The sequence below is a fragment of the Trachinotus anak genome, unplaced genomic scaffold (assembly GCF_046630095.1).
Source record: "Trachinotus anak isolate AG129_WGS33_773 ecotype Australia unplaced genomic scaffold, CSIRO_AGI_Tana_v1 ptg000012l, whole genome shotgun sequence".
NCBI lineage: Eukaryota > Metazoa > Chordata > Actinopteri > Carangiformes > Carangidae > Trachinotus > Trachinotus anak.
In genome coordinates, this window is record NW_027273863.1 from 17217097 (window position 1) to 17242100 (window position 25004).

At 39.8% G+C, this 25004-nt stretch overlaps 1 protein-coding gene across 1 annotated transcript in view; it reads right to left on the reverse strand.

Annotated features, from left to right (window-relative positions):
• Nucleotides 1–823: 823 nt before the first annotated feature.
• Nucleotides 824–25004, reverse strand: part of egfra (epidermal growth factor receptor a (erythroblastic leukemia viral (v-erb-b) oncogene homolog, avian)) — a 42881-nt gene continuing 18700 nt past the window's right edge. The window contains exons 2-28 of the mRNA XM_071490821.1: nucleotides 22691–22842; nucleotides 21594–21780; nucleotides 21310–21441; nucleotides 21114–21182; nucleotides 20751–20869; nucleotides 20218–20359; nucleotides 19566–19682; nucleotides 18902–19028; nucleotides 18719–18792; nucleotides 18544–18631; nucleotides 18208–18407; nucleotides 17900–18032; nucleotides 17384–17474; nucleotides 16708–16865; nucleotides 15014–15052; nucleotides 14713–14857; nucleotides 14340–14462; nucleotides 12983–13081; nucleotides 11550–11735; nucleotides 10778–10933; nucleotides 9528–9603; nucleotides 8571–8717; nucleotides 7529–7626; nucleotides 7240–7407; nucleotides 4931–4978; nucleotides 4729–4822; nucleotides 824–3984 (exon numbers count right to left, since the gene is read on the reverse strand). Of these exons, the coding sequence (XP_071346922.1) occupies nucleotides 3641–3984; nucleotides 4729–4822; nucleotides 4931–4978; nucleotides 7240–7407; nucleotides 7529–7626; nucleotides 8571–8717; nucleotides 9528–9603; nucleotides 10778–10933; nucleotides 11550–11735; nucleotides 12983–13081; nucleotides 14340–14462; nucleotides 14713–14857; nucleotides 15014–15052; nucleotides 16708–16865; nucleotides 17384–17474; nucleotides 17900–18032; nucleotides 18208–18407; nucleotides 18544–18631; nucleotides 18719–18792; nucleotides 18902–19028; nucleotides 19566–19682; nucleotides 20218–20359; nucleotides 20751–20869; nucleotides 21114–21182; nucleotides 21310–21441; nucleotides 21594–21780; nucleotides 22691–22842 (3512 nt within the window). The 3' untranslated portion in view covers nucleotides 824–3640. The remainder of the gene's footprint in view (nucleotides 3985–4728; nucleotides 4823–4930; nucleotides 4979–7239; nucleotides 7408–7528; nucleotides 7627–8570; nucleotides 8718–9527; nucleotides 9604–10777; nucleotides 10934–11549; nucleotides 11736–12982; nucleotides 13082–14339; nucleotides 14463–14712; nucleotides 14858–15013; nucleotides 15053–16707; nucleotides 16866–17383; nucleotides 17475–17899; nucleotides 18033–18207; nucleotides 18408–18543; nucleotides 18632–18718; nucleotides 18793–18901; nucleotides 19029–19565; nucleotides 19683–20217; nucleotides 20360–20750; nucleotides 20870–21113; nucleotides 21183–21309; nucleotides 21442–21593; nucleotides 21781–22690; nucleotides 22843–25004) is intronic.

A 25004-nucleotide genomic window follows, 5' to 3' on the forward strand; every position in this document is an offset into this window, starting at 1 on the left:
AAAAAAACCCTATTTCATTTGTCTTTTTTGGTTTGGTTTGCTTAATTAGTAAATCCTTGATTCTTGCAAAAAACAAAAAAAAAAAACAAACAAAAAAAAAAACCTTTGCATATGCCAAATCAAATACATTTGTTTTTCTTTACTTTTCCCTTTGTGCTCAACATGGTAGCCTACACCAACCCTATAAGAACATTACATTAACATATAATAACATTTGTAGAGGAATTTGAATTAGAACAGCAGAATACCCCAGCTTTAAGAAAAATAAAAAAGTGCATTTCAGACTTTCTTGGATAGTTTCCTAAAACATTTCATATGTGGATCTGACTTTCTTTAATAAAAGGCAGTATCTTATTCCAGCCAATGGCACCAGCATACAGAGAGGAAATCTTACCTAGTTTACGCTTGAATACATAAGAGTTTTAGGTTTGCTACGCTGACTATGATGTTATACCCATGAACTTCACCACCCACCTTCTTGAAGTAACAGTCTGTTACATCTAAAATCACATTACCAATATTTTTTTTCATTACATGACTCATATACTATTTTATGCCAAAATTAGAACAACCTTGGTTATTTAACATGAGATATTTCCATATGTGCATTTTGTCTGTGCTTCTCTGGTTTGAAGTGAGCAGGGCTGTGTTGGGAAAGGAGATTACATGTATTTCAATGAATCAGTGTTTAGTAATATCAGAACATTATTAAACTTGATTTGCCATTGCAAGATACATTGGTAATATAGTCTGTGATTGACTGCACCGTTTACATTCAAAAGTTCCTCAATTTATAATATGTTATTATAACAATCGCAAAAAACAACAGGCACAAACCCTTTTTATTAATCATTGCATTAAATTCATCACAATTAATTAAAGCAGCACACTACCACAGTCTTCTCTTCAAACAAGAGGGCTGTTAATGATGGATGTGTGCTCTTGTTTTTTGATGTTTTCACATGAAGACATCCTCCTGCTCTGTGTTATGGTTAATCATTTTTTTGTTTCTCTGAAAAAAGTTTGAGGAAACTATCAATCAAAACAATGATCAAAGCACATTCAAACCATCCTGAGGAAGCAGATTAGCTGAGTGATCAGTTGTTTGTTTTAAACCTTTAATTAATAACAACTAGATTTTATTTCATTTATTCATTTAGGTGGATTTCGTCGCAACTATTCCTGATATAGACAAATACATCATCAATTTTTAAAATCTAAACTCAAAAAACTAAAACCTTGATGTTATAACTTTTAAACCAACAACAAAACTTGAACATATAAACTCTTAATAAAATATAACAATTTGTTACTTAAAGTCAAACATGCTCCAGTCTATACCAGTTAAACCCCAAAAGTATTAAAATTGGAGTGTTTAATATGTTTCTTCCCCTCAGATCAACATCACATTACAATCAGCATTAAAATCAGCAATCTGGGGTCAGATGTAGGGGCATAGACAACATAAGAGGCTTGCTTTGATCTATTTTGATAAATTGTCATTGTGTTATTTTGTGTATATTACATATAATTTATACATTGAGAGGAATTTGTCCTCTAATGCTCAATCAAGCATCTTTTGTCTGCTTGTCAGTGACCGTTTCAAGTCATGTCATGGAGATCAAATTCTGGTGCTCACACTACCACACTGTGAAACATTGAAGCATTAGAGAAGATGCGCCACTCATTCAGCTGATTACCTGCTTATTCATCAAATTATTCCCTGAAGTGCCACAGGCGTCAAGATAAAAAAAGACTGAGTAAATGAGTAAACCCTTGGGATTGTTTTTCTTCTTCCTGTATCTCACCCTTCATTTGTTAAAGCTGTGGAAAAACAACAAACTAAATGTATTTCCATAGAAAAAACAATTTATTCATGTTCACTTTTGAATGAAATAATCACAATTCAGGAATAAGTGTATGTTCACGTATGATGTGACAAAATTGTATACTGATATTATAGTATAAATTATAGGTGACTGTTTTGTGGTATATTACAGCATAATCACTGTTTTCTGTACATGTACCTGTGTAAAATCTGCAAAAGTAGGCTTACAGGTTGCTACAATAGAATATTCCTTTAAAACTAGGAATAATATTTGCAAAGTTAATGCTCTTGCAAGACTACAAGACTTCAAAGCCAGGGGCAAATTCATAGACGTCACCCTGCGTGAAACAACAATCTACACTTTTGAAAAAATAAAACTGGACAAGGAAAAGTCTCTTGGTAATAATATAGACACATTAGACAACAAACATCAGAAAAACTCTTAGTTTCTGATGTGACACAGAGCCATTCAAATTGTCTCTAAAATACATTATGCTTATAAGGAAAATACTACTTTTTTCTTCATGTTACTCACATGACCTAAGACAGTTGAGCCAGCATTTCAAACAAGTGAAAACACTAAAAAACTCTATGGGAATGCGAACTTAGCTAAGCCCTTAGTGCAGTCAGGTGTGTGTAAAAATATAACATTGGTGGGAAGTAATCAGTGACAGGGCCGGAACTAATATAAGACCAATATGACATACTGATACAAAGCACAGAGTTAAGCTAACTCTGTGGGTCCACACAAATAAGTTTCATTCAAGAGTGCTGCAGGTTTTCGGCTACAAAAAGCAGCAGTGTGAATATAACCACAATCACATTTGTGATGTTTACCATCACATTCTCTACATAGTTCGTGTGGTATCACACATCAGGGGACACAGGAAGTTCTACTCTCGTTTCAATCCAGAAGAGATTGTTTGTAGTTTGTAGCACACACAGAACTGTCTTAGAGCATTAAGGTAACATATTTAAGTAATACAATTCACCAGTATTCCCCTTTAAACTGACTATACATTCTATACATTGAAACATCTTGTTTCCTCATTGACTCATTCCTCAGGAAGAGTGTCGTCAGGTCTCTGAGGAGCCCAACAGTCAGGCCAGCATTTTAATACCTTTAATCATCTTCTTGACTTGACTTCATCAGAGATAAAAGTTCTGTGGCGTGACATCAGTGTCGAGTGAATGCACCACTGTGTGATGTCAACCCTTTCAATTCAAACTGATCAATACTTCTTGCTGAACGTGTCTCTTAGCTTTTGATTCTACAACACCATGTACCATAAGTTGTGTTTTGGGTTAAGCTGCCAGTTTCTATTCTTAGCAACAGAGAAAAACGGAGGCGCCTACATCCTTTGAATAGCAATCCTCAACTGACACATCTGGATGGCATACAGCATTTTGTGCACAACATTTAGAGAGAGTTTCACTTCTGGGATTTTCAGCAGAGATTTTCATTTTCTGTCAGGGGTTTCAAGAATAGGATGTCGGATCTGGTCCAGAAACTCTCTGGTCAACTAAGTCATGTATGAATCAGCTTTTGTCCAGCTTTCATCAAGAGAAAGTCATTTGTTGTTTGGTTGTAAGATAAAACTCTTTGGAATGAGACAGGTTTTACATGACAAGTATGACAGCATGCAAACAAAACGGAAAGCTGCACAAAGTGTCACCTGACTTCATTAGACAGGATATAATATATATGATTGATGGTACCACTTAGGTATGCTTTTCCAGCCAAGACATCACTGCTCTGTCTTAATGGAACAGGAAACTGTCTCTTATTTCTTGTCTATATCCATTAAGTCCTCAGTCTGGGCCCAGGTACTCTGTGTTCTCTGCTGCTGGGATGTGTCCATTGGCATGGGTCTTGAAAGTGGGAGTGAAATCCTGTTGGTAATCTGGGTTGTCTATGCTGTTCTGGGGCTGGTATTTCTGAATGCTGTGGACTGTGCCGTTGGAGGTGAGCGGGAGGATGGCAGGGGATGGGACATCGTTGAGGTACTCGGGCCCATTGGTCCCATTCTTAAAGCAGTTCAGGTACTCTGTCTCTGTGTCGTCTGAAGAGATGGTGGGGAGGAGGGTGCGAGGAGGACCGGGGTGCTGGTAGATGGGATTCATCACATCCGAGACTCCGTTCTGGTTCATGTAGTCTGTGAGAAAACCAATTACGTTAACAACTAGACGCTAGATAGGTTCCCATTAAGTGAATTGGGGTTATATGTAAAATGTAATGGCCCATAATGGTTTTGCATGTTTTTATTATTTTTGGGAGACTTATTGCATTTTATTAGATAACTGACAGTAGAGAGATGACAGGATATGAAAGAGGAGAGATGGGGAACAACATACAATAGAGGTCCTAAGCCAGATGCAGCTTGGATGTGTTGTGGTTCATGGTTAGTGCCTTTAACCCTGTCTTTACTTTATTTTCTTCAAAGTTACACTCATGATGTAGTAATGTAGTCTTGGTATGTGTTATGTAAAGTCTTCTCTAGTGATACATAACAACAAGACTAGGGTTTAAGAGTTGGCTGAGTGAAAACTTTCAATTTACGAGCTACAGTCTTTAAAAATGTCAACCTCAAACGCAAGTATAACTCTATAACTCTACTGTTGAAAATCTTAAGGTATTTACTTGAATTTGTGTTGCATTTTATTATTTGGAATGTTTATGCTGTCAGAACGTCATTGTGTTTTTCTCTGATACTAAAATCATTTGGCAGCATTTGTTCTTCACTTGGGGCAATAACTACAGCAGTATGTTCTTGTCCACTAGATGTCCCCCTGCCTCACTGAATCAAACAGAGGGATCAGGGGAGAGATCCACTAAAATTTATTTGAATGATATCAAAGATAAGAGCCACTGGGGGCTTTTGAAGTTGAAGGATACTTGCCTGGAGCTGGCTGGAAGGCATCATCTGAAATCTTGTCTGTGGGATCAGGAATGTACCGGAGAACCACGCTTCCGTCTCTGTTTGGGAACCCATTCTGTAATAAAGGATAGATGTTTTTAGGGCTGTGGCACTCTGAGAAAAACAAATACAAATATTCAAAACAAAGATGAAGGTATGTGCAACTTAAAGGATCTCCACTCACCACTAAGCCATTTCTACTGTGGCATGTCCCGATGCTGCTGTTGAGGCTCTGCAAAACAGATAATTTAAACTTGAGTTAATGTCTCATGGTGACACCAAAGCAAATGCAGAGCCAGATATAGTGTTTTATAGAGCCAGAACACATTCGAATATTCCACTATCATCCATAAAGCAGACATTAAGTGAAGAAGCAGGCATTTTCAGTGCAATACACATACACAAAGCTGGATGGCTGTGCTCATTTTCTGATTAAAGCATAACCTTTAATTTTGTCATCCTTCACTTTGGTTGTCTTTGATTCTAACTTACTTCTTTTATTTATACTTTGTTTGATGTGAGTGTAATTCTTTCAGTCTTTGCAATTTATTTTAAAGCCTCTCTGGGGACAATAAGTTTGTTTTGAATAGTGATAGTAATGTTTTTTCATGGTACCCAGGGAACCATAGCTGTCATCTCAAAACAAGCTGATGAGGATCGAAATAAATGTCCACCAAGCACATTCGTATTCATTCAGGCTAACTGACAAGCTTTGTTCTGTCTGTCAGACTCTCCAGTCAAAGGACTATGAGCGGCGTTAAACCAGTGAAACCGAGCGAATAAAGAGAACAGAGTGACAGCTGTGGCAATGCAATTACTTTCAACAAGAAAAGGAAATTAAACACGCTGAAGGAGCAACCATCTGTAAAAAAAATTCTCGACCTTGAGTGGCCCACGCCCCAACAGTGATATGACAAAAGCAGGCGTAGGTTGAGCTTTTATTGGACAAAGATTTGATAAAGTTTGCCTGGTGGCCTGCAAACGTAATCAAACTTGAAAGCTTGTATGATCTAACCAGGCTGTCAGTGGCCGGCAACTATTCCAGGTAGAAGCCACACCTACGCACGGCCTTCACTGAACCTGAGGTAGAAGAGTTCTCCTCGTTCAGCTTTCATCAATCAAAGGGCACCTGGGAGGAAACGTAGGAGAGGGGATGATGATGAGGACGAGTGGGCAGGGGTCAGGAAGAGGATAAATAGTCCCAGTGGTGAAAGTAAAACAGAATGAGGGCAACCAGGGTCGGAAGGGTTTAGGCCAGGTACGACCGGTCACTCAGGTTCAAGTGAGGAAAATTACTCTCTCTGCTGTATGATCACCCAGATCTAGTTTAACAGCTAGTGTTCTGTATCGGCTGATTGAAGCGAAAGCCAATTGCTTTCAACAAGCTAAAAAAAATGACTCTGCCTTTATTTCCATTCTGACTCACAGGGTAATGATTTATGCAGAAATCCCAATTTCCCAAAACACGGTTAAAATAGCACAATTAAATTTTCAAACAGTTGACCGCATGTTGATGCTCACTGCTGGAGCATGTGCTACAATTTCTTGAATCAATGAATGCTGCTTTTTTTTCTGGAAAATCTTACTCTAAAGCAGCTGGTATTCCTCTTTCACTGTTTGGATGGAGACAGTTAGTGTGACTGAATCTGGCATGTGTGTCTGCAGTAAAAGGTATCTGTGCCTGATTACATGTCCCAATTCACTCTCTTTTCAGTTAGTTCTACACTGGCTGAAAGTTCACAGTATAAAACACTGTGACAATATTCTGGCTTTTTTTCCTAATGTTTTTTTCTTTTTTTTTTTTAATGATTAGAATTACATGCGATGGGCCAGGTGAACAGCCACTGTGGTTTAAACATAACTAACTGTATCCTAGTATTTTCTAATCTAGTGGGCCTTTTGTTGATATGAAAGTCCTATCACGTATGTATATATGTATGTACTGTATAGTAGTGTATACAGTGTATTTTATTTTACTGGACTCTTGGTTGAGTCCAATTAACTTGGTTGATCTTACAGCATTCAGAGCAGTAGTGTCACCTTAGGTAGCACCTTCGAATTGAGCCCTCTAACTACTAATAAACTACTAACTACTTACATCATTAATGACAATTAATGACAGTTAATGATCACTGACAATCATTGATGGTAGTGTTCATAGCGTACTAGGATGCATATTTAGTAAAACTACACCATCTTGTGTAAGTTGCACACACACAGGCAGTTGTCTTTTTCTGTCTTAAATGCCTAACCACAAAGCAGAAATGAGTCACTCCTCCATGTTTTTCTGAAACATCAGCAGTGGTATTGGAGAATCATTTTACTTGTCTATTTATTCTTTATTTGTAGTCTGTGCCAGGATGCCTAATTTTCTCAGCTGTTAACAAAGCTGATTCCTGGTGCCACAAATGTCACCTGAGACAAAAGAAGCAGAGGAGACAGACACACCCGATCCCAAACCTGCAATTTTATCTTTTACATGACATAGCTTACTGTGGAGTGGAGCAGTGGGGTGTGGGAGGTGCTTGGACTGCTGAAGAAGCCATGCTGTGGCACCAGATACTCGTCTGCATCTACAGCATCCTCCATGTCCTCCCCGCTGATCAGGCTGCGGTAGAACTTAGTGTCTGTTGGACTCGGCAAGTGCATGCGGTCATCGCCCTGGAGTAGAAAGAGAATTGACCTCTTACCTCAGCTTTTTGTACCTCATAAGGTATAGCAATTCATCACCAAATAAAATGCAGATTTAAGGAAGTTAACCAAACTTTGGGTAAAATTTTACCTGAATGACAAGATACCGGGAAGGATCCCGTGCCATCTTTGTAAACTCAGCTATTAGTTCCCGGAAACGAGGTCGGCTATCTGCATCAATCATCCAACCTGTACAGACACATCAGCAGATATTATCAAGACAGGTTGACTTAGTGAGATGAAACTTTAATACTCTTTGTGAGGACACTACCAGGAATTAACTGCAACTAGTAAAACAAAAACAAACGCAACTACTTGCTTAAGTACAGTATGTATAAAAGGTACCATATTTTACACTTTCCCAGTGTTCTATTTGGTTCTAGTTTTAATATCCATAAGAGGATACATTTGTAGTACCAAAAACTCAACCCTCTCTCAGAAGAGTGGCTTTAAGCCTCTCTTATGATTGGCTGACTGTTCTCTGAATGATTGAATAAAAATATAGCTGATTTCAGGTAAATACTCAGAGAAACCAAATCCTGCAAGGTTGGATGGTGGATCCGGGCGGCCTGGGCATGGTCTGGTAACTGCTTTGTTGTGACATCACAGTCACAGAGGTCCTGACGGCTTGTTTTAAGGCTCAGTTTCTGAATATGGACTGTGTGCACTTCACTGTGGAGTAAGCACTTTGATACTTTCACAGTATTAATGTAAAATCTAGAACTATTTTAGAAAAAAAAACAACAACACATGGAACATGGAACATTATACACTATGGGACCTTTAAAAAAACAGAAAGCTAATTCGTCAGGTTGCAAAAAAGTATTTTCGTTATTAATTAATCGGCTGTTAACTGTCTCAATTAATCTATTAATTGTTTGATCTATAAAATGTGTGAAGCACTTCTGGCTGCATGTTTGTATGAAATTGCTACATCCATAAAGCTGAGTTGTATTGAATTGAAATATACAAGAAGAATTAAAAAAATGCTTTTCTTTAAATAGTTTGCAAACCACTTTACAGATATCAACACAATACGTACACAGTGTTCCATCATGTACATGTTCTGGTGGGGAAAAGCAGAAACATAGATTATATTATGGAGGTTTCAGCCAGCCTCCCACTGAGCTTACATTTCACCATGATCATGTAGACATCTATGGTACAGATTGGTGGCTGAGGCAGTCGCTCTCCTTTCTCCAGGACCCCAGCTATTTCACTGGCAGGAATTCCATCATACGGCTTGGTGCCAAATGTCATCAGCTCCCAAACTGTTACACCTACAGAAAGAAGGGACAGTTGGTATGTGTCAGTCTGATGAGCTGTCATTCATTTTGTTTTTCTCTCAATAACAGGGAAGAAATGAGAGTGACAGAATGTGAGCTTCTCAAATATCACATGGTATCAAAATAACTATGTTGACAAATTGGCTCTGCCTGCAGAAGTGGGAGTTTGCAGCATGCATCTCTGTGCTGGAGGAGCTGACGAAAGGAAAAGGAGGAAAGGCAGCCTGTCACTTCTGCCAGGGTCTGTTGATGCTTTTGCCATATTGAGTGGAAGGCATGATCAAACCCTCGGGAAAAGATAGAACAATTTGGAGGCTGGCCAACTCAAGAAAGCTGTGCTGAGTTTGGCTTCTATGTCTGTCTGTGTTGGCATCTGCGCATATGTGTGCTCCTAGGCTGGAGGAACTGTCTATGTGGGTTGAGGCAACAATCTTGTCTGATGTGATCGGTCCATCTGAGACTGCTGGTGTGTAGGTGTGTGCTACCTGTGTCCTAAAATCACAGATGCTAGCAAGACATTCTTTTTTTAAATGTTGACAAGCCTCATTAGATCCAAAAACAACATCCTCTGTGAAGCCTCAGAATGACCGTCCACTCTCTGCCTCACTCGCTGTTAAAACACTTAGCAATGAATAAATATTTCTCCTGTGAGACTGTCACCAATACTCAGGAGTACAGAGGCCCAGCTGTTTTACATATCTGATGTTACACAAGGACTCAAGCTCATTCTGGGACACTGCAAGCAGGGGTCCATGCTGGGCTAGAGGCAGATCATGTATTAACAACATTAAGAAAAAAACTTACCATAACTCCATACATCACTCTGATGTGTGTACGTCCTGTTCAGGATAGATTCCAGAGCCATCCATTTTATTGGCACCTGTGAAATGAATGTGTAATAAGTCAAATAATGTAGTCACCCCCAAAAAAGCATCATGCATTTGCATTTAATCTGGCAACATTTCACAATACACAAGTATTGTGGCACTTTCATAGTTTGAAATCTATTAATGTCTTCACAATATTCAGTATACAATGTAACTGCACTGTCACCTAGTGGTGCAGAATCGCAATAGTCACACATGCAAAAATCCACCTTTTATTATTCATTGTCACTGAAAAGTCTAACATTTAACACTGCCTATTTTAAAAATGTTGTTCTTTGTAGTAGAGTTTGTAGTAGAGTTTGCACTTTAAAGGAGATGAAAAGCAGTGTGCTGTCATCGCACAAAGTGCGTCACACAAAGCTTAAAAAATCATTTCTGGGATGGTGTCCTGCACAAGGATTAAGTCCAGTCCCACACTGAAGATATTTTTGTTATGGATGTCTCTACTCAATTTTGCGTTAGTCTAAGACAAGGCTTAATCCCTTTCGGGGAAACTGTCCTGTAATGTTTAATTACCACTGTGTTTCAGAGTAGCAATGCATTTAACGAGAATGAATGAAGGAAATATCAGCAGCTGCAGATGTCGGTGTTTGAGTCCAACTTTGTCCAGATGGATTTCAAAGAACTGAACTTTTCAACATCTGTCCTCCTGTCCTCATGTTTGGATTGAAACTGAATATTCTATCACATGAAATTATTATATCATCACTTCTGAAAACATATCAAGGCAATAACATCAGATAAATACATTACCACCAGGACATTTTGCCATATATAAGGTTACAAAAAAATTGATGTTACTATATTACAGAGAGCATTATTGGCCATTACACAGTTTTCTGTGAGATATATTGTGCTTTCAGTTGTACAAACAAACCTTGATAAGAGAAGGAACTTATCTGATCTTTCATTTCTTAGAAATCTTAACTGACTAAACTATTTATATACCACATCACTTACATAAGATAAAATCTAGAGCAAACCTACAAATGCAAAAAAAAAAACATCTTTCATTCAACTACAGGAAAACATCTGTCTCTCCAGCACCCAATCTGTAACAGGCTATAAATACACAAATAAGGTCTTGGAACTATTTGTGTCTGTGTGCAACAACAAATTGCATTCTGGTGAGAGGCACAACCTTTATCTTAGTGTATTTGTACCAACCTTTCCACCATCTGCGTGGTACTCTTTCTCATCAGCATTGAGGAGCTTGGCCAGACCAAAGTCAGTGATCTTGACATGTTGAGGAGTCTTCACTAGAACGTTTCTGGCAGCCAAGTCACGGTGTACCAAGTGGCGCTCCTCCAGGTAGCTCATACCCTTTTGTCAAACAAACGATGAAGTGCAGGTTATTACGTAAGTGCAGTGCTTTTTGCACTAGCTGTCCAATATGTCAAAACATGGGAACTTTGCTTGATCAGACATGATAAAAGATCTAAAGCTGCTGAAATCTGTTATGATAGACTTGTCAGACTTGTCACCATTACCTGATGTCATTCAAGAACATTTCAAAGCAGTTAAAGGCTTTGTGCACTGTAGCTGTTGTAAAAACAAAAAACAACATAACTTGCAGTGTAGGAATGCACGGTTATAAAAATAATAATTTGTAGCACACCTTTCATACAAGCTCCAAGTGCTTTTCAACAAAGAAATTACATGCACCAAGTGCTTCGCATGAAAAAGGCATCAAAGAAAATAATGTTAAAAACATTAATGTAAAATGAGGTTGTTTTTGTTTTGATCTTATGTCCTGCATTACTTTACTTTTATTAGGTTACTAAAACCTACAAAGATGTTGTATATGTTAAAAAGTTAAACTAAACTAAACGCAGTGCAAGTAGTTGTGGAAATGTTTGTGACTTGGCCCCATACAGGTAGGACCTATCAAACAGACCCTACCATGTAACTTGATGCCTTTACAAGGCTTCGTTCTTACCTTGGCTATCTGCACACACCAGTTGAGCAGGTGCTGGGAGCCGATATTGTCCTTGTTCTCTTTGACATAGTCCAGCAGGCAGCCATAGGGCATCAGCTGGGTGACGAGCTGCACCGTGGAGGTCAGGCAGATGCCAAGCAGACGACACACATGGGGGTGTTCCACACTGGCCATCACATAAGCCTCCTGTAGTTTATGTAGACATACAAAAAAGTTGGGGGTTTTTTTGTTTTCTTTGAGGGGGACACAAGGTGAAACAACCAACAAAACAACTCCCTTCTCTAGTGCATGGTATAAAAAGAACTTAGTCACTGAACCAATATTGATAGAAGTATGCACATGGATCGCAGAAACTGATAGGGTTGGTTTGTGGAAATGTCCATTGTTGGGTGTTAAGTTTTCTTTTTTTTTTTTTTTGAAGCAGACATACTTAGTCAACCATATTTTATGTGGCTCAGCTCAGAGTGGAAACTCTCCGTCGTCATAACAGAAAAAGACTTAGAGAGGAAACCATGGGGATAATCCACACTGACCACCAACAAAAGGCTTCCCACCAGGAGACCCATGCAAACAGCACTTCACACTGAGCTTTCTTTAGTAGGGTTCCTGCCATGAGTTCAATAATTGTATCTCAAATATTTTCCACATCTTTTACAGTATCAGCATTATTCAGTGAATAACCATTTCATTGCTAGGAGCTCTGTAATTCTGAGTCTGAGAAAGAGGCATCAAAACATTAAAAGAAAAAAAAAGAGAGAAAAAAATCTTTCTCCCTTAAAAAACAAGACTCAGCCATTCGGTCATGAAAGGTCACGAGGACGTGCGTGTCCACCACAACATCCGGATGTACTGTGACTGAGCAACACGACCACAAAATCACAGGATCTGAAATGTACGTTCAGCCGTTTGTAAAATGCATTTCAAACACGCTGATTTTTCAGTGTGGCTTCAGGCCTGCATTCCTTTCCAGAACACCTCAGCCTTGAATTGCACACCAACACCCACACACAGCCTTCCACTGAATAAATCCCATTTCCATCAGCCTATAAGATGGTCACCATGTAGAGGCATGACATATTCTCCATTACAAGGAAAATAGGTGGTCACTAGTTTCAAATAAGTTGCATGTGCTGCACACAATGACAGGATACATTAGTGAACTCAACATCTGGCGACCAATAATTGTCGCTCACTCTTCTCAGCCTTTTTACTCTAATCACAATATTGTCATAATTACTATAAAAAAGAAAAGGTGTATAGAGTTTCTAACTTGAATTAACTCTAATTTCCACTTTCATTTCCCACCAGCAGTACACTCCTCACTGAAGTAGTTTGGGAAATAACATTTTAAATGAATCGCTGTTTTAGTTCTGACTCAGTATTACAGTAAGCTCAGAGTCCAAAAAAAATACCACATAAATCAGTGAACCTACGTCCAAGATCTCTTTGTTTGCTTTTGGTGATGTGGCCTCTCTCAAAACCTTTATGGCCACCGGGATCTTCACATCCTCTCCCTCTGGAACCCACAGGCCCTGTATGGACACAAGTGTGTAATTACACCTGAATCATCAAGTGAACACAAGTGCATATATACAAATGTTAGTATATACACAAGATAATTACAAAGGTTGACATCCATATAGTGCACCTAAACATTTTGTATTCCATACTTGTGAGGACCCTAAACCCAGTGGTGGAAAATAACAAAGTACATTTTCTCAAGCACAGCACTTTAAGAACAGTTTTGAGGTACTTTTACTTTCATTCTATGCAATTGACCACTGAATTTTACATAAAAACAAATAGCCAGTTCTAAAACATGTTGCATTGGCTTGGAAAAACCACCAACAGTAATTAAAGTAGTTAAATTAACTCCACCTAAACAAGCTAAAGTGGAGCTTACACCTTAATGCAATGTAATAATGTAATAATAATCCAATAGTGTAACATAACACTCCGACAGGGGCCACTCTGTCATCTAATGAGTACTTTTACGTGTGACACTTTAAGTACATTTTGCTGCTAATATTTTTGTACTTCTCCTTAAATAAAACTAAACAATACAGAATGTTTGCTTATAATAGAGGATTTTTACAGTGTCACATGGTAGTTTGACTTAACTATAGATGTCACTACTTCTTCCACCACTGAAAAAAAACCCCAGCCTTAACCTTCACAGCTAAATACCAAACCCCAACCCTAAGCTGAACTCAAGTCTTAACCCTCAAATAGCCCTTTGGAAAAAATGTCCCTACTTCCCAAAAATGTCCTCACCCTCACGGTCTATAACTGCAGTTGGTCCTCTCAAAGACAGAAATCCAAGAGCACAGACACACACACTTGTTTTTGTACTTTTAGCAAAAACATTGTGTCGACCTACATTCTCTCTCTGTGGAGATTTATCCTAACCTTAATCTAAAACTGACCCTAAAATAAACTTTAAACCTTGTGGAGATCAGTTTTCTGTCCCCATGTATCCCCACAACGACACTGTGTAAACACATATTTGTGATTGTGAAATTGTGATGAATGAATGAATTAAATATACACACAGAGAGGGAGAGAGGGCTCCGAAAGTGAGGGTAAATTCGGTCGTGCGTGATCTGGCAAGTCAAAAATTTAATTGAAAAATTGACAACAGATGTAGATGAGCGAGAACACTGACGGGTGTTGGTCATGTAGACTTGGCGCATACACTAACTCCTGAGCTCCAGCTTGTGTAAAAATCAGCACCGCAGTGCAATTTGGACAAAGGTGTTTTTTAGACACAACCCTAAGGCATGTTATTACCTTATAAACTGTACCAAAAGCCCCTGATCCCAGCACTTTGATTTTCTTAAACTCAGGCTCTTTCAGGATCCGCAGCAGAGCCTGGTTCGGTGCCTCTCCACTTGGAGTCAGAGGTTCGACCAACTGAAAAAAAAAAAAAAAAGGACTGAATGTCTTACATACTGTCTCAAATACAGCACCAGCGATTGGTTAACAGTGCGCTCCAGCAAGTCAATACTCAACACAAAATACAAAAAAATATCAAATATGGAAGAAGATGATAGGATAAGTAGAAACTGTAATCTCTGCATACAGCACACTGGCATCTCTGTAAATGAAATCTAACATCTCGATGTCGTCCTGCAAGCGTGGTAACTCAGTTCCCACATCTTACCTCTCTCTCTTGGAGCAGTCTGCGCATGGTCCTCTTCCTCTTAATGTGGCGTCGGCGTAGCAACACAAAGACAGACAAGCCTGCAATAAGAACAGCCAGCAGCCCACCAACTACACCAGCTGCGATCATGGAGAGACCAGAAGTGCTGAAAGACAGGTGGGAGCTGCTTTAAGAACACAGATAGAAACCAGAGCACGTTTGTGAATTGAATCAACAAGGAGAGATGAGATTAGAGCATCTAACTCAGGCAAAGTCAGTGTATCCTTAAGCATCCATGATCATCATTACTGTATTTACTCACCTTTTAATCTGGCAGCCTCCAAGACCAGGCCCAATGCACCTGTAAACAAATCAATGCAAAGAATCTGATGTAACTATACTGTTACTGTGCCCTCACACTACTAATTCCCCAAACCATCACAAGCCTATTGATTTCCTGCCAGGCTAAAGACTCAGGGAAATGTTTTACAATTGGTGCCAGCATCCACCAATCACTGTTGCCACACTTATTTAATAAAAAACAGTTGCTGGTTTTGGCCAATAAAAACAAGCTCTCTGAACTATGTTATGAGTCTATAAGACTAAATGTATAAATCACTGGTTTCCACTGGGGCCAGTGATGTACTTATGAAACACAACACTCGTTGAACGGGGCACCAGTCTCTGAAGAGACAAAAATCTATGAATCCATAAATTCAATTAATCCATCTAATATCAGAAATCATAACTTCTCGATTAAATGGATCTCCAGTCTCTTCTTCAAAGAAACATAACAGCACAAAACCTACACAACTATTTATAGGGTAAATGCAATGATTAGCAGGATAAAAAATGGAGCAGAAGACCAGTTTTAAGCAATGGTGGGAGAGAATATGTGGTGGCTATTTACAAATATGATATGCAACGAAACTGTAAGTTATGACTGTGTAAAAGCTGGGGCTATAGCCGGATTAAAAGCTGGGCAAAAAGCGTGCAAAGGAGCGAATGGCAAAAAGCCTTGTATGATGTGATCACAGTAGTTTTATCCCCTGGGGGTTGGCACGTTTCATTACCTATCTTCTTTTGTTTCAACTGGAGGAGCGAGTAACTTTCTATATAACTTCTGAATTGTTTGACCATAAAACATTAAAGGACACAACAAACCTAATGACATTAATAATGACAGGCAGAAAACAACACAAACACAGATTTTGTATCAGGTCTCCATCTTGCAAAACCTTAAAGTGGAGAATCTGGTTGACCCTTTGACCCATGGTCGGGACGTATATGTCTCTGTGACCTGCTAAAAGTTGGTCTGTTTGTGGAAGAGGGGTCCTTTTTCTATTTTTCCTTTCAATTTGATAGCCTGATGATGGGGAGAGTAAGAAAGGGTCAGTTTCATGTCCATAACTCTGCATGTCCTTCCTATGAACTTCTTTTAATGTCTTGTGGCTGATGCCACGCCAAGTATGTCCGCTACACAAAACTAGTAAAAAATACATAAAAGTTGCACAAGAGAGTTGCAGAGACCCGTTGCACATTGTCGCTTGCAACAAGGACATGATGGTATCCCTGAACCACTTCCTTCCACAACCATCAACAATCACCATGGCTGACTGTTGATAGTCCATCACTGTGAACACATTAGGTCGGCTTTCATTCCTGTTAAAGTTATTATTGTTCTGCTCTATTACGCAGGGCAGATGTCTATCCATTACAAAACTGAGATGAATGGAAACCAATGGGAGACTACAAAGTGCAAAAAAAAAAGGGAAAAGGAGAAAAGGGCAGAAATAATTTGATTCAGTGGCGCTTAGTCTTTAATACATCTCCTACATCGTCTTATTTCCACATCTCTCTCAGCAAAAATTGCCTCATGTTTAAAACTGATCTCTCTCCAACCTGTGAACCGCAGCTGACCCTACTGGCTTGCATTGCAAACGTTACCGCAGACAAATGTTTGCAACACAAGGACATGTGGGGCCAGTTCTCAGGTCGACAGAATAGTGCTTTTACCCTTGAGTGCAGTTTTTGTGGCATAGCTGGCACACTTTCATCTCATCTGCGTATTTCCACACTAGAGCATCGTCCTCCCCTGGCACGCCTTGGGGACAGCGAGGCACACAGAACAGTCCATCCTGGAAGTTGGCACACTTAGTGCAGTTTCCAGAACCCTGAAAGTAAAAAAATAAAATAAAAAAATAGACTCTTGATGTTTACAACCCTCTTGAGAGGTGTAGTAAATATTATACAAGCTGCACTATCTCTTAGTAGTAATTTCTCAAAGAAAGTTGCATCTCTCTTCCTCATAAAGATGCCAGTATTAAGGCAATGAAATGAAAACTACACATTCATGTTAGAGGCTTCAGTCAACTTATTGCAATCAAAGGCTGTAATTCAATACTTTTTCTAAAACTTCCTCTTTATCAACACTTGGCTACATTGCATTATGGTCTATTAAGGCCACTGCTGATGGAGAAATCAGTAGCACCAACTCTTCTGAAATGGATTTCATGCTGTGTAATTGTTAATCAGTGGTGCTCTTTGATTCTAAGTGACTGACGCAGAAACATGACATTTAATGATGGCATTCAAAGCTGTTTCACAAGACTTCTGGAGGTTTAGGGGGGTTTTTTTGTTTTTTTTTTATGGATGTTTGTACTGATAGTTTAGTTGTTGGTGACAGACATACAGGTGCGCTGCAGGTTGCAGTCCCATTCATGCGCTGACACTCGGGGTGACACTCCATGCAGGTTTTGTTCACAACTGTCTCCCGCGGCTCTCTGCAAAACCAATAACAAAGCACCTCATTTCAAACAGTTACATGCAAAGTGAAATGCTTGATCCCTTCTTTGAGGGCAGGAGTTAAATTGTAAGCATGCCAAGATTCAATGTTTGACAGAGGCCTTGACAGAGATCTGCAAAGATAAACAGTTGTGAGTGAATGTGCCATTTCAGCTACACTGTTTGTCTTATATCTACTGTGGGTTTAACTTCAAATACCTTGGATCATATTTAGTCTCCACATTGCTTTCAATAAATCCCCAAAACTCGTCTAATGTCATTGTCTGGAAATGCTCATAGTATGAAAATAGACTTTAAAGGAGTTAACAGTAGAGCACTGATATTCAGACTGTTTGTTTGTCTAAAATGAGAAACACTGCTTTTCACAGCTTTCACAGCAGCAAAACACAGAATCCTCCCTTACCCCTCAAGGATGTTGCAGGAGTCAACACAGCTCCCATCACGGCTGTAGTCACGGCAGGCGAAACACATGTCCGGGCCTGGACCCCAGCAGCCGTCCTTGGTACACTTCCTGTCACATGTGTTGTTCCTCAGAGCTGAAAACAAACAGATAATCTGAAGAAGAGATCTTTCCCGCATAATTATCCAATTTTGAAATTAGACTCGGTTAATTAAATCTGGCACATTGCATTGGATAATCACATGTTACGCAACAAAATAACAAAAGGATCTGACTGATTTCAGTGTGGGAAACAACATTCATCAGTTTACCACATGTGGCAGCGTCAGCATTTTCCTCTACTGTGGCACTTTGGCTTTCTGATTTGAAGAGCCCCTCCCAGTGGCTTTTATTGGTGAAGCACAGGTTGCGGTTCTTGACAATGACCACGTCTCCATCGCTAATTTCTTTGAGGGAGCGAAGGCCCAGGTAGCTGATACTGAGCTGAGCCATGACCACACTGCGGCTTCCACTACCAGAGGGAAAAAGGTGGAACAGGAAGAGAAGAAAAAAGGAAAGATTTAACAACAACAGTTCTTGGAAAACAAACTTCTTCCTTGTGATCCAGCTGTTATGAATCTACAGGGGGGTCTTTACAAGGGACATACCGCTTAGTTCGTCCTCGAATGATCTCCAGATTCTCAAAAGGACTGAGTGAGTTCATGCTCTCTGGCCATGTTTGAATCCACAAGTATCCTGAGGCAAAAAAACGTTGTTAATTGTGAAACTCTTTAGTGCGCCATTTAGTGTGTCATGCATTACTCAGGTCTTACACAGTCTTACCAGTAATTTCTTTAACTGTCTTAAACACATCAAGCTGGGCAGGATCCATCTTTGGTGTTTTGGTATATGTATCCCTACAAATAAGAAAATATGAGTTATTGGTTATAGGTAAAGGTGCGCAGTGATCCCGTGCAGTTTATACAAGCGATATAGTCCGCAGTGCTGTTAATGTCCTTGACTTACCCATGAATGGATGTGTGGATGATGGCAATGTTACCATTGATTTTCGTGCAGTTTTTAAAGGAGTCAATGTTGGTGGCATTGATGGACAATATCTGAGTCAGGTCTCCTGTCCCAAGTCCATTACACACTGCAAACCATTAAGAAAACAAAAATCAGTACAGAAACTAGTTCAAAGCCCTGGAGATGATTCTTATAGTGGGATTCATTTGAACCAAAGTGAGCAGGGCATTTTAGAGGAGGCAAACTGTGTTTGAAGCACTTTTCAGACCCTTTACCTAAGTAAAAAAAAAAAAAGCAATGCTACAATTTAAAATATGGTTAAAGAACCAATTATTGTCACAAAATGTACTTGAAGTATTCATTATGCCTGCAGTATTTCCCTTGGATTATTATTAGTGATACATTAACATGAAAGAACCATTAGCATGTTGCCAATGGGCAACATGGAGCTAAATCTAACAGTTCTGCATGCTATTCGATAATTTATCCATATAAATGTGTCATATTCAATAACATGATTATATGGTTTTATGTTGCAACTGCCTTTGAATTGTAATGAAGCACAGGACTCAAGTAAATGTGTTTAGCTACATTGTAAACTGTGTTATGCATATGAGTCAGAGATAGTCCCCAGGTTGCACAGAGAGACAGCTTAACCCCCTACCTTTTGGACACAGTCCATCACACTTGGCACACTTCCTGATTCCACCCTCATCCACCTCATATGTGTTCCCACTGCACGTCCGCACACAGGCTCCATGGTCAGTCACAACATAGTTATCTGGAATTATTGAAAAAAATACAAGCGCTCAAATCATATCTAAATGTACTTTTCAGCCATAATAACTTGTATGAATTATACCACCAGTATCACTATCATACATTATAATGCTGCAGGTCATATAGTACAGTATTGACTGAGTAACACTGGGACCGGCCTGTGAAAGTTAAACTGAGAAAGAACAGTTCTTGCATTAACACGCCCTGAAACTCACTCATTTTCTTTCCTTGTTTATACAGTTTATAATTAAACTGTAACTGTGCACAGTAACCACTGAATGTCTAACAACCATGAAGGACGACCTGGGCACTTGTTCAGCATACCACAATGTGAAAAAGCTCGTAATCATGCATGATGAGTTTCATACTGGCCAGTGAGGCCGACAAGTTTTATTTTATTTATCTTGACTGTCGAGGCAACAGCTACAGTGCGGCAATAAATATATCAGTGTCTGAGAGGACTGAAACTTCAGTAACAATCTTGGCTAAAAATACCAAAGAACTGAGAATAAGTTTGTCTGTTTAGTCATTCTTACGTGGGCAGCTCTTGACACAGGTGGCTCCAAAGTTGTACTTTCCATGGGGGTTTGGTACCAGCTGGTGCAGGTTGGGGTCGTAACGCATGAGGCCTGGGCAGGAGTCCTTACAAACCCCGTCATCCTGGAAGTCCCGACAGGCCTGCAGCACAAACAACAGTCATCCAGTACACAGGGACCAAAGCAGAGCCCCACACTAATGATAACACTGCATTCCTCTATCACAGCCTTGGCTAAATCCTCAGAGCTGCACAGAGAAGAGGGAGAGCAGACGCTGATACTCAAGGCATTGCCAAATGAAAGATTTAATCAGGAGTTATATGTCTCAATGGTACTGAAACCAATAATAACACTTCTGATCATAAAAACAGATGCTGTTGAGTGAGGGCTTTGTTTTGTTGGAGCCTTCTCATCCAAATTTAAAACAGGAGTACGAAACATTCAGTTTATTTTGTTGCTCAAGCCTGTCTGTTCCCCAGCTCCTCGATCAAATCGTTAGTCCTGTCCCGCATATGAAGGCGTATTTCTCTCACCAGACAGTCAGTGGGCCGCGGTCCTGTGCAGCCTGCAGCACAATGCTCATTACAACAGTCGCTCGGTGAGGGTCCTTTGCATCTCTTTGAGCACTGCTGTGCACAGTTCAGCTTTGTTACTGAAGATAAGAACAGAACAAAGTCAGTGGAGTGACCAGTAGCAGCAAGTTATTTTATTTTAGAAATTATGGGAAAGCAGTGCAGAATATTTGCAAAGTTATTTCCACTTTCAGTGTTTCACTACACCATATATACTGTACACTAACAATGATAAATTAACTTGAACACATTACAGATTTCAGCTTTAAAAGAACATACATACTTGAGTTCTTCAATGAAATTAAAACACAGATAAGAGCTTACAAGTTTGACAGTTTTCAGGACCAGGTGCCCAGCATGAACCATTGAAGCAGCTTGAGTCGCATTTTTTACCTGAAGAAAAAAAACAGACAACAATAAACAGAGTAAAATGTTTACTTCACACCCTGGAAATTCTTCAGAAATGCACAATGAATTACTTCTGTAGCCTTTGTCTTTTGCTGTAAAATCTGTTACGTACAAAGTGGATTGTTGTTGGCCGCAGGGAGCTCCATGCTCGGTTTGGTGTCAGTGTTGACAATGTCATACCACTGTATTGTATCCACGTTGCACAGCTGGTTGGTCGCAAACTTTACACCTCCTTTAAGAATTTCTGCGAAAGAATGTGAATTTAATAAAATGACAGTTAATTTTACAACACGCCAAGATTCAAATACTGTAATTTGAGTTTTATTATAAGAGATCATAATAGACTCTGTGAAAAAATCAACCATAAAAAACTTCAAAATGGAGAGTTGGACTGACCTGTCAGGCTGGTCAGGAGAAGCTCCTGAGTGCCCTGACCTGTGGTTTTGTCGTAATTGGCAAGAACAGTAAGGGCAAACGCTCCCTCATAGAGGGAATGACCTCGAATGATGCGTAGGTTCTCCAGAGGAATCCTGGGAGCTGTGTTGAGGGCGATCAGGACGTAGCCGCCCACTTCTTCAATTGACTGTGGAAGAAAAAATGAGAGAAAAACAATGCTATTTGTTGTGGAATGAGGTAGCAAATGTGTAATGAGCTGACTTTGCAAATTTAATTAAAGGGTGAATATTTGGTTTTCAGAACTGGGCAGGCCATGAAGCTTTGTAACCAACAAATAAAATTAAATAAAAACTGGACTTAAGTGCATTTGTGAATATCTGCATAAACCTTATGACACAACATGGTGAAACTGGTGACCTCTAATAATCATGTAAAAATGTAAATATAATTATATATTGTCACTTTTAAATAAAAAGAATCAGGTTGCAACTCGATAGCCGAGCGGTTAGGGCACGTACTACATGAACACAGATCCTCTTCGTAGATGAGTTGCCGGTTCGACTTCTGACTAGCCCAAATCTTTCCTGCACATCATTCCCCCTCTCTCTGCCCCTTTCCTGCCACTGACCTGTCTAATATAGGTAAAAAATATCTTCTAAAAAAACAGATAAAAGGAAGTTGTTTTTTTCAGTCCTGACTGTTGTCGGCAGGTCAACAAGCTCCACCAATCAGAGGGCAGTAAGGTGTGGCCTGAGAGGTGAAAGTCAGGGCCAAAAAAACAGCTATTATGACAACTGGACAAGTAGAAAGAAAATATAAAACATATATTTAAAAAAAAGTGAATGGGGAACAAAAATAAGAGAGACATGTCTGATTCATCTGTCACAATGAGTTCTCTCTCTGTGGATTTTAATTTTCTGATCTGGAGCGATAAGAGCAGTGAAGAGCCTGAGCAGATCCAGGATAGAGATAGTCTGGGAAACCGGCTTCAGACCACCAATGACACAACAACAAAAAAAAAAAAGAGATAATAGGAACCTTCTCCAATCTGTTCTGTGCATGTTTAGCCTCCACTGTTAATAGACTGCAGTCTTTACCCTGAGGAAGGACAGGTCATAGTTCTTGTCCATGTAGGTGACTTCCAGATTCTCCAGGACCACGGTGCAGTTGCTGTAGGTCTTCACCATGTTCAGGTAGTGGTCTTCTTTGGAACCCAGAAGGTTTAAACGGTTGGTGATCCCCTGGCATACTGCAGGGAAAGACAAAAAAAAAAAAAGACTTATCTAAATGCTACTTGAAACACACGATGCACACTGTGTGTAAATCATCTGGAATTGACTGCACCGTCACAAAACCAGTTATCCAAAGCCCCATAGTGCTATCAGTCAGAAACATCCACTGCTTATGTAACACATTGGCTCAATTTATGACTTTCTGTCTGTGTGTGTGTGTGTGTGTGTGTGTGCGCGTCTCTGTTTGTAAATGTGGTCCGAGCAGTCATAACTTGGCCAGCTTTCATGTGAAAATAAGCGATCTGGGTAGCATCTACAATAGGAATCGAATCTCTGCAACAACCAGCGAGTTCTGGCTCATGTGTCAAAGTGAGCTGGCTGTATTTACACTGGCAAAGGGCTGAGTCTTTCCACTGCTATCCAGGCTTGTTAAAACAACCACCGCAACCAGCATCTCCAGGCTGTGTCATTTTGGAGAAAAGATTTGGTGTGTCACAGATTCCATAAGATTTGGGAGTGGGTCTCTTTTGGGAACTGTAGATCTTTAAATCTCATAATTATTAATGGTTTCAATAAGTTCAGCCTAGTTTAAGCATATCTGATTTTAGGGCAAGTTCTTGACATGACTAAATAACAACTCAGGGTTTGAATCAAATGTTGATCCCAGTGCGTTCTCTACTTCTCAGCTCCAATAACAACAAAGGTACTGATAGAGAGATTCACTGGACTACAATTGTGGGCTGATAATGTAGCCTATCTGCCGTTATGTAACAAAATGTTTGGATAAAGAAGGCAGTATTACTGATAAGTCCAGCGGATACAAAAGGCTCTTTTTTAATGAAAGCAGTCTTTAAAGGAAGAATGCGTGTCAAGTCGTCTTCCTGTGCTCAGTCGTCTCAAGCTGGTCGGACAGGTTCTGACTGGCACTGAAGCCTAACGTACAGCCATACGTACGCGCACATAAACACTGCGTACGCACGCATAATGAGCACATGCTCGATTTCTCTCCTTCAAGTTAATGAGGTAACGGGTTAACTTGAGCAACAGGTTGAGAAAAACAAAAGAATCATCCTCCTATTTATTACAGAAGAAATTATGGTTCTGGTGTAATGTCTCCTGGGTCACATTCCACAACGTGTCTGTTCTTGACTGCAAAGGAAGCCAAAACACGCGCTCCAAATTCTGAGACACACCTCACGACACAGCATTGTACATAACATGGTTCGTTTAACTAGAAGCTGAAGAGGGGAGGAAAAAAAAAAACGGCATGATATCATCTTTGAGCTCAGTCAAACTCATATCAGAGGCCAACTTTTTTTTTTGTACTTTTCCTCTTCCGCTGGGCATTCCTCACTCAGGTTATTGTGCTGTGTTCACACAAACCGACAGCGAGCGGCACCGAATCAGTGAGAATTAGGCACAAACAGCTGTCTCCCACCCTCCCTCTTCTTCCTCCTCATTAGCTTGTCCCTGAGGGATCTCCCTGACATGAACCCTGTGGTCCAGCAGCCTAACGCCCAGGCAACAGAGGCAGGCTAGCGAAAGCAAGCTGACCGTTTTAATTAGAGGAGCCATGCGAGATGTAATTAGCCCTCCTAATTATTACTGAGACTGAGAAACCACACTGTAATAAACAAAAAAGGTTGTCATGACTCTGCAGCTGTGAATATTAATCAATCTGATTTGGACATCCCCAATGGCAGTTTGCTAACTGGGATGCTAATTATGGTTAAATGGTTTTTATTGCTGTGCCATACACATACAGCACGTGTATGCATACATACAGCCTGTTTCCTGTCTGAATGTTTTGTTCTGTTAATATTTATGATGCTCACTAAAGGCTGCAGGTGACTGGAGTTTAAACAAACTTCCTCCAACTGAAGTTCATACTTAGAAAAAAAAAAAGTCGATTGCTCAAGCAAGCAGCAGTGTAATCACAGTAAACATTCTCCTTGTCCAGTTGCCGATTTCATGACTCTGGTGCAGGTGGTAAATGAGCTGATACTCTGCAACCATAAACCAACTTCCTCATTAGGCTACAGCACATGAGAAAGAAACCAGGTCAGGCTGTATCAACACAGAAGTTATGAATGAAACATGTCTTTGTAATTCTATCCAGACTTTCATTTTCTTCTACCAACACAGCCTTCTACAAATGAAAATCCACTGAGTTGGACGT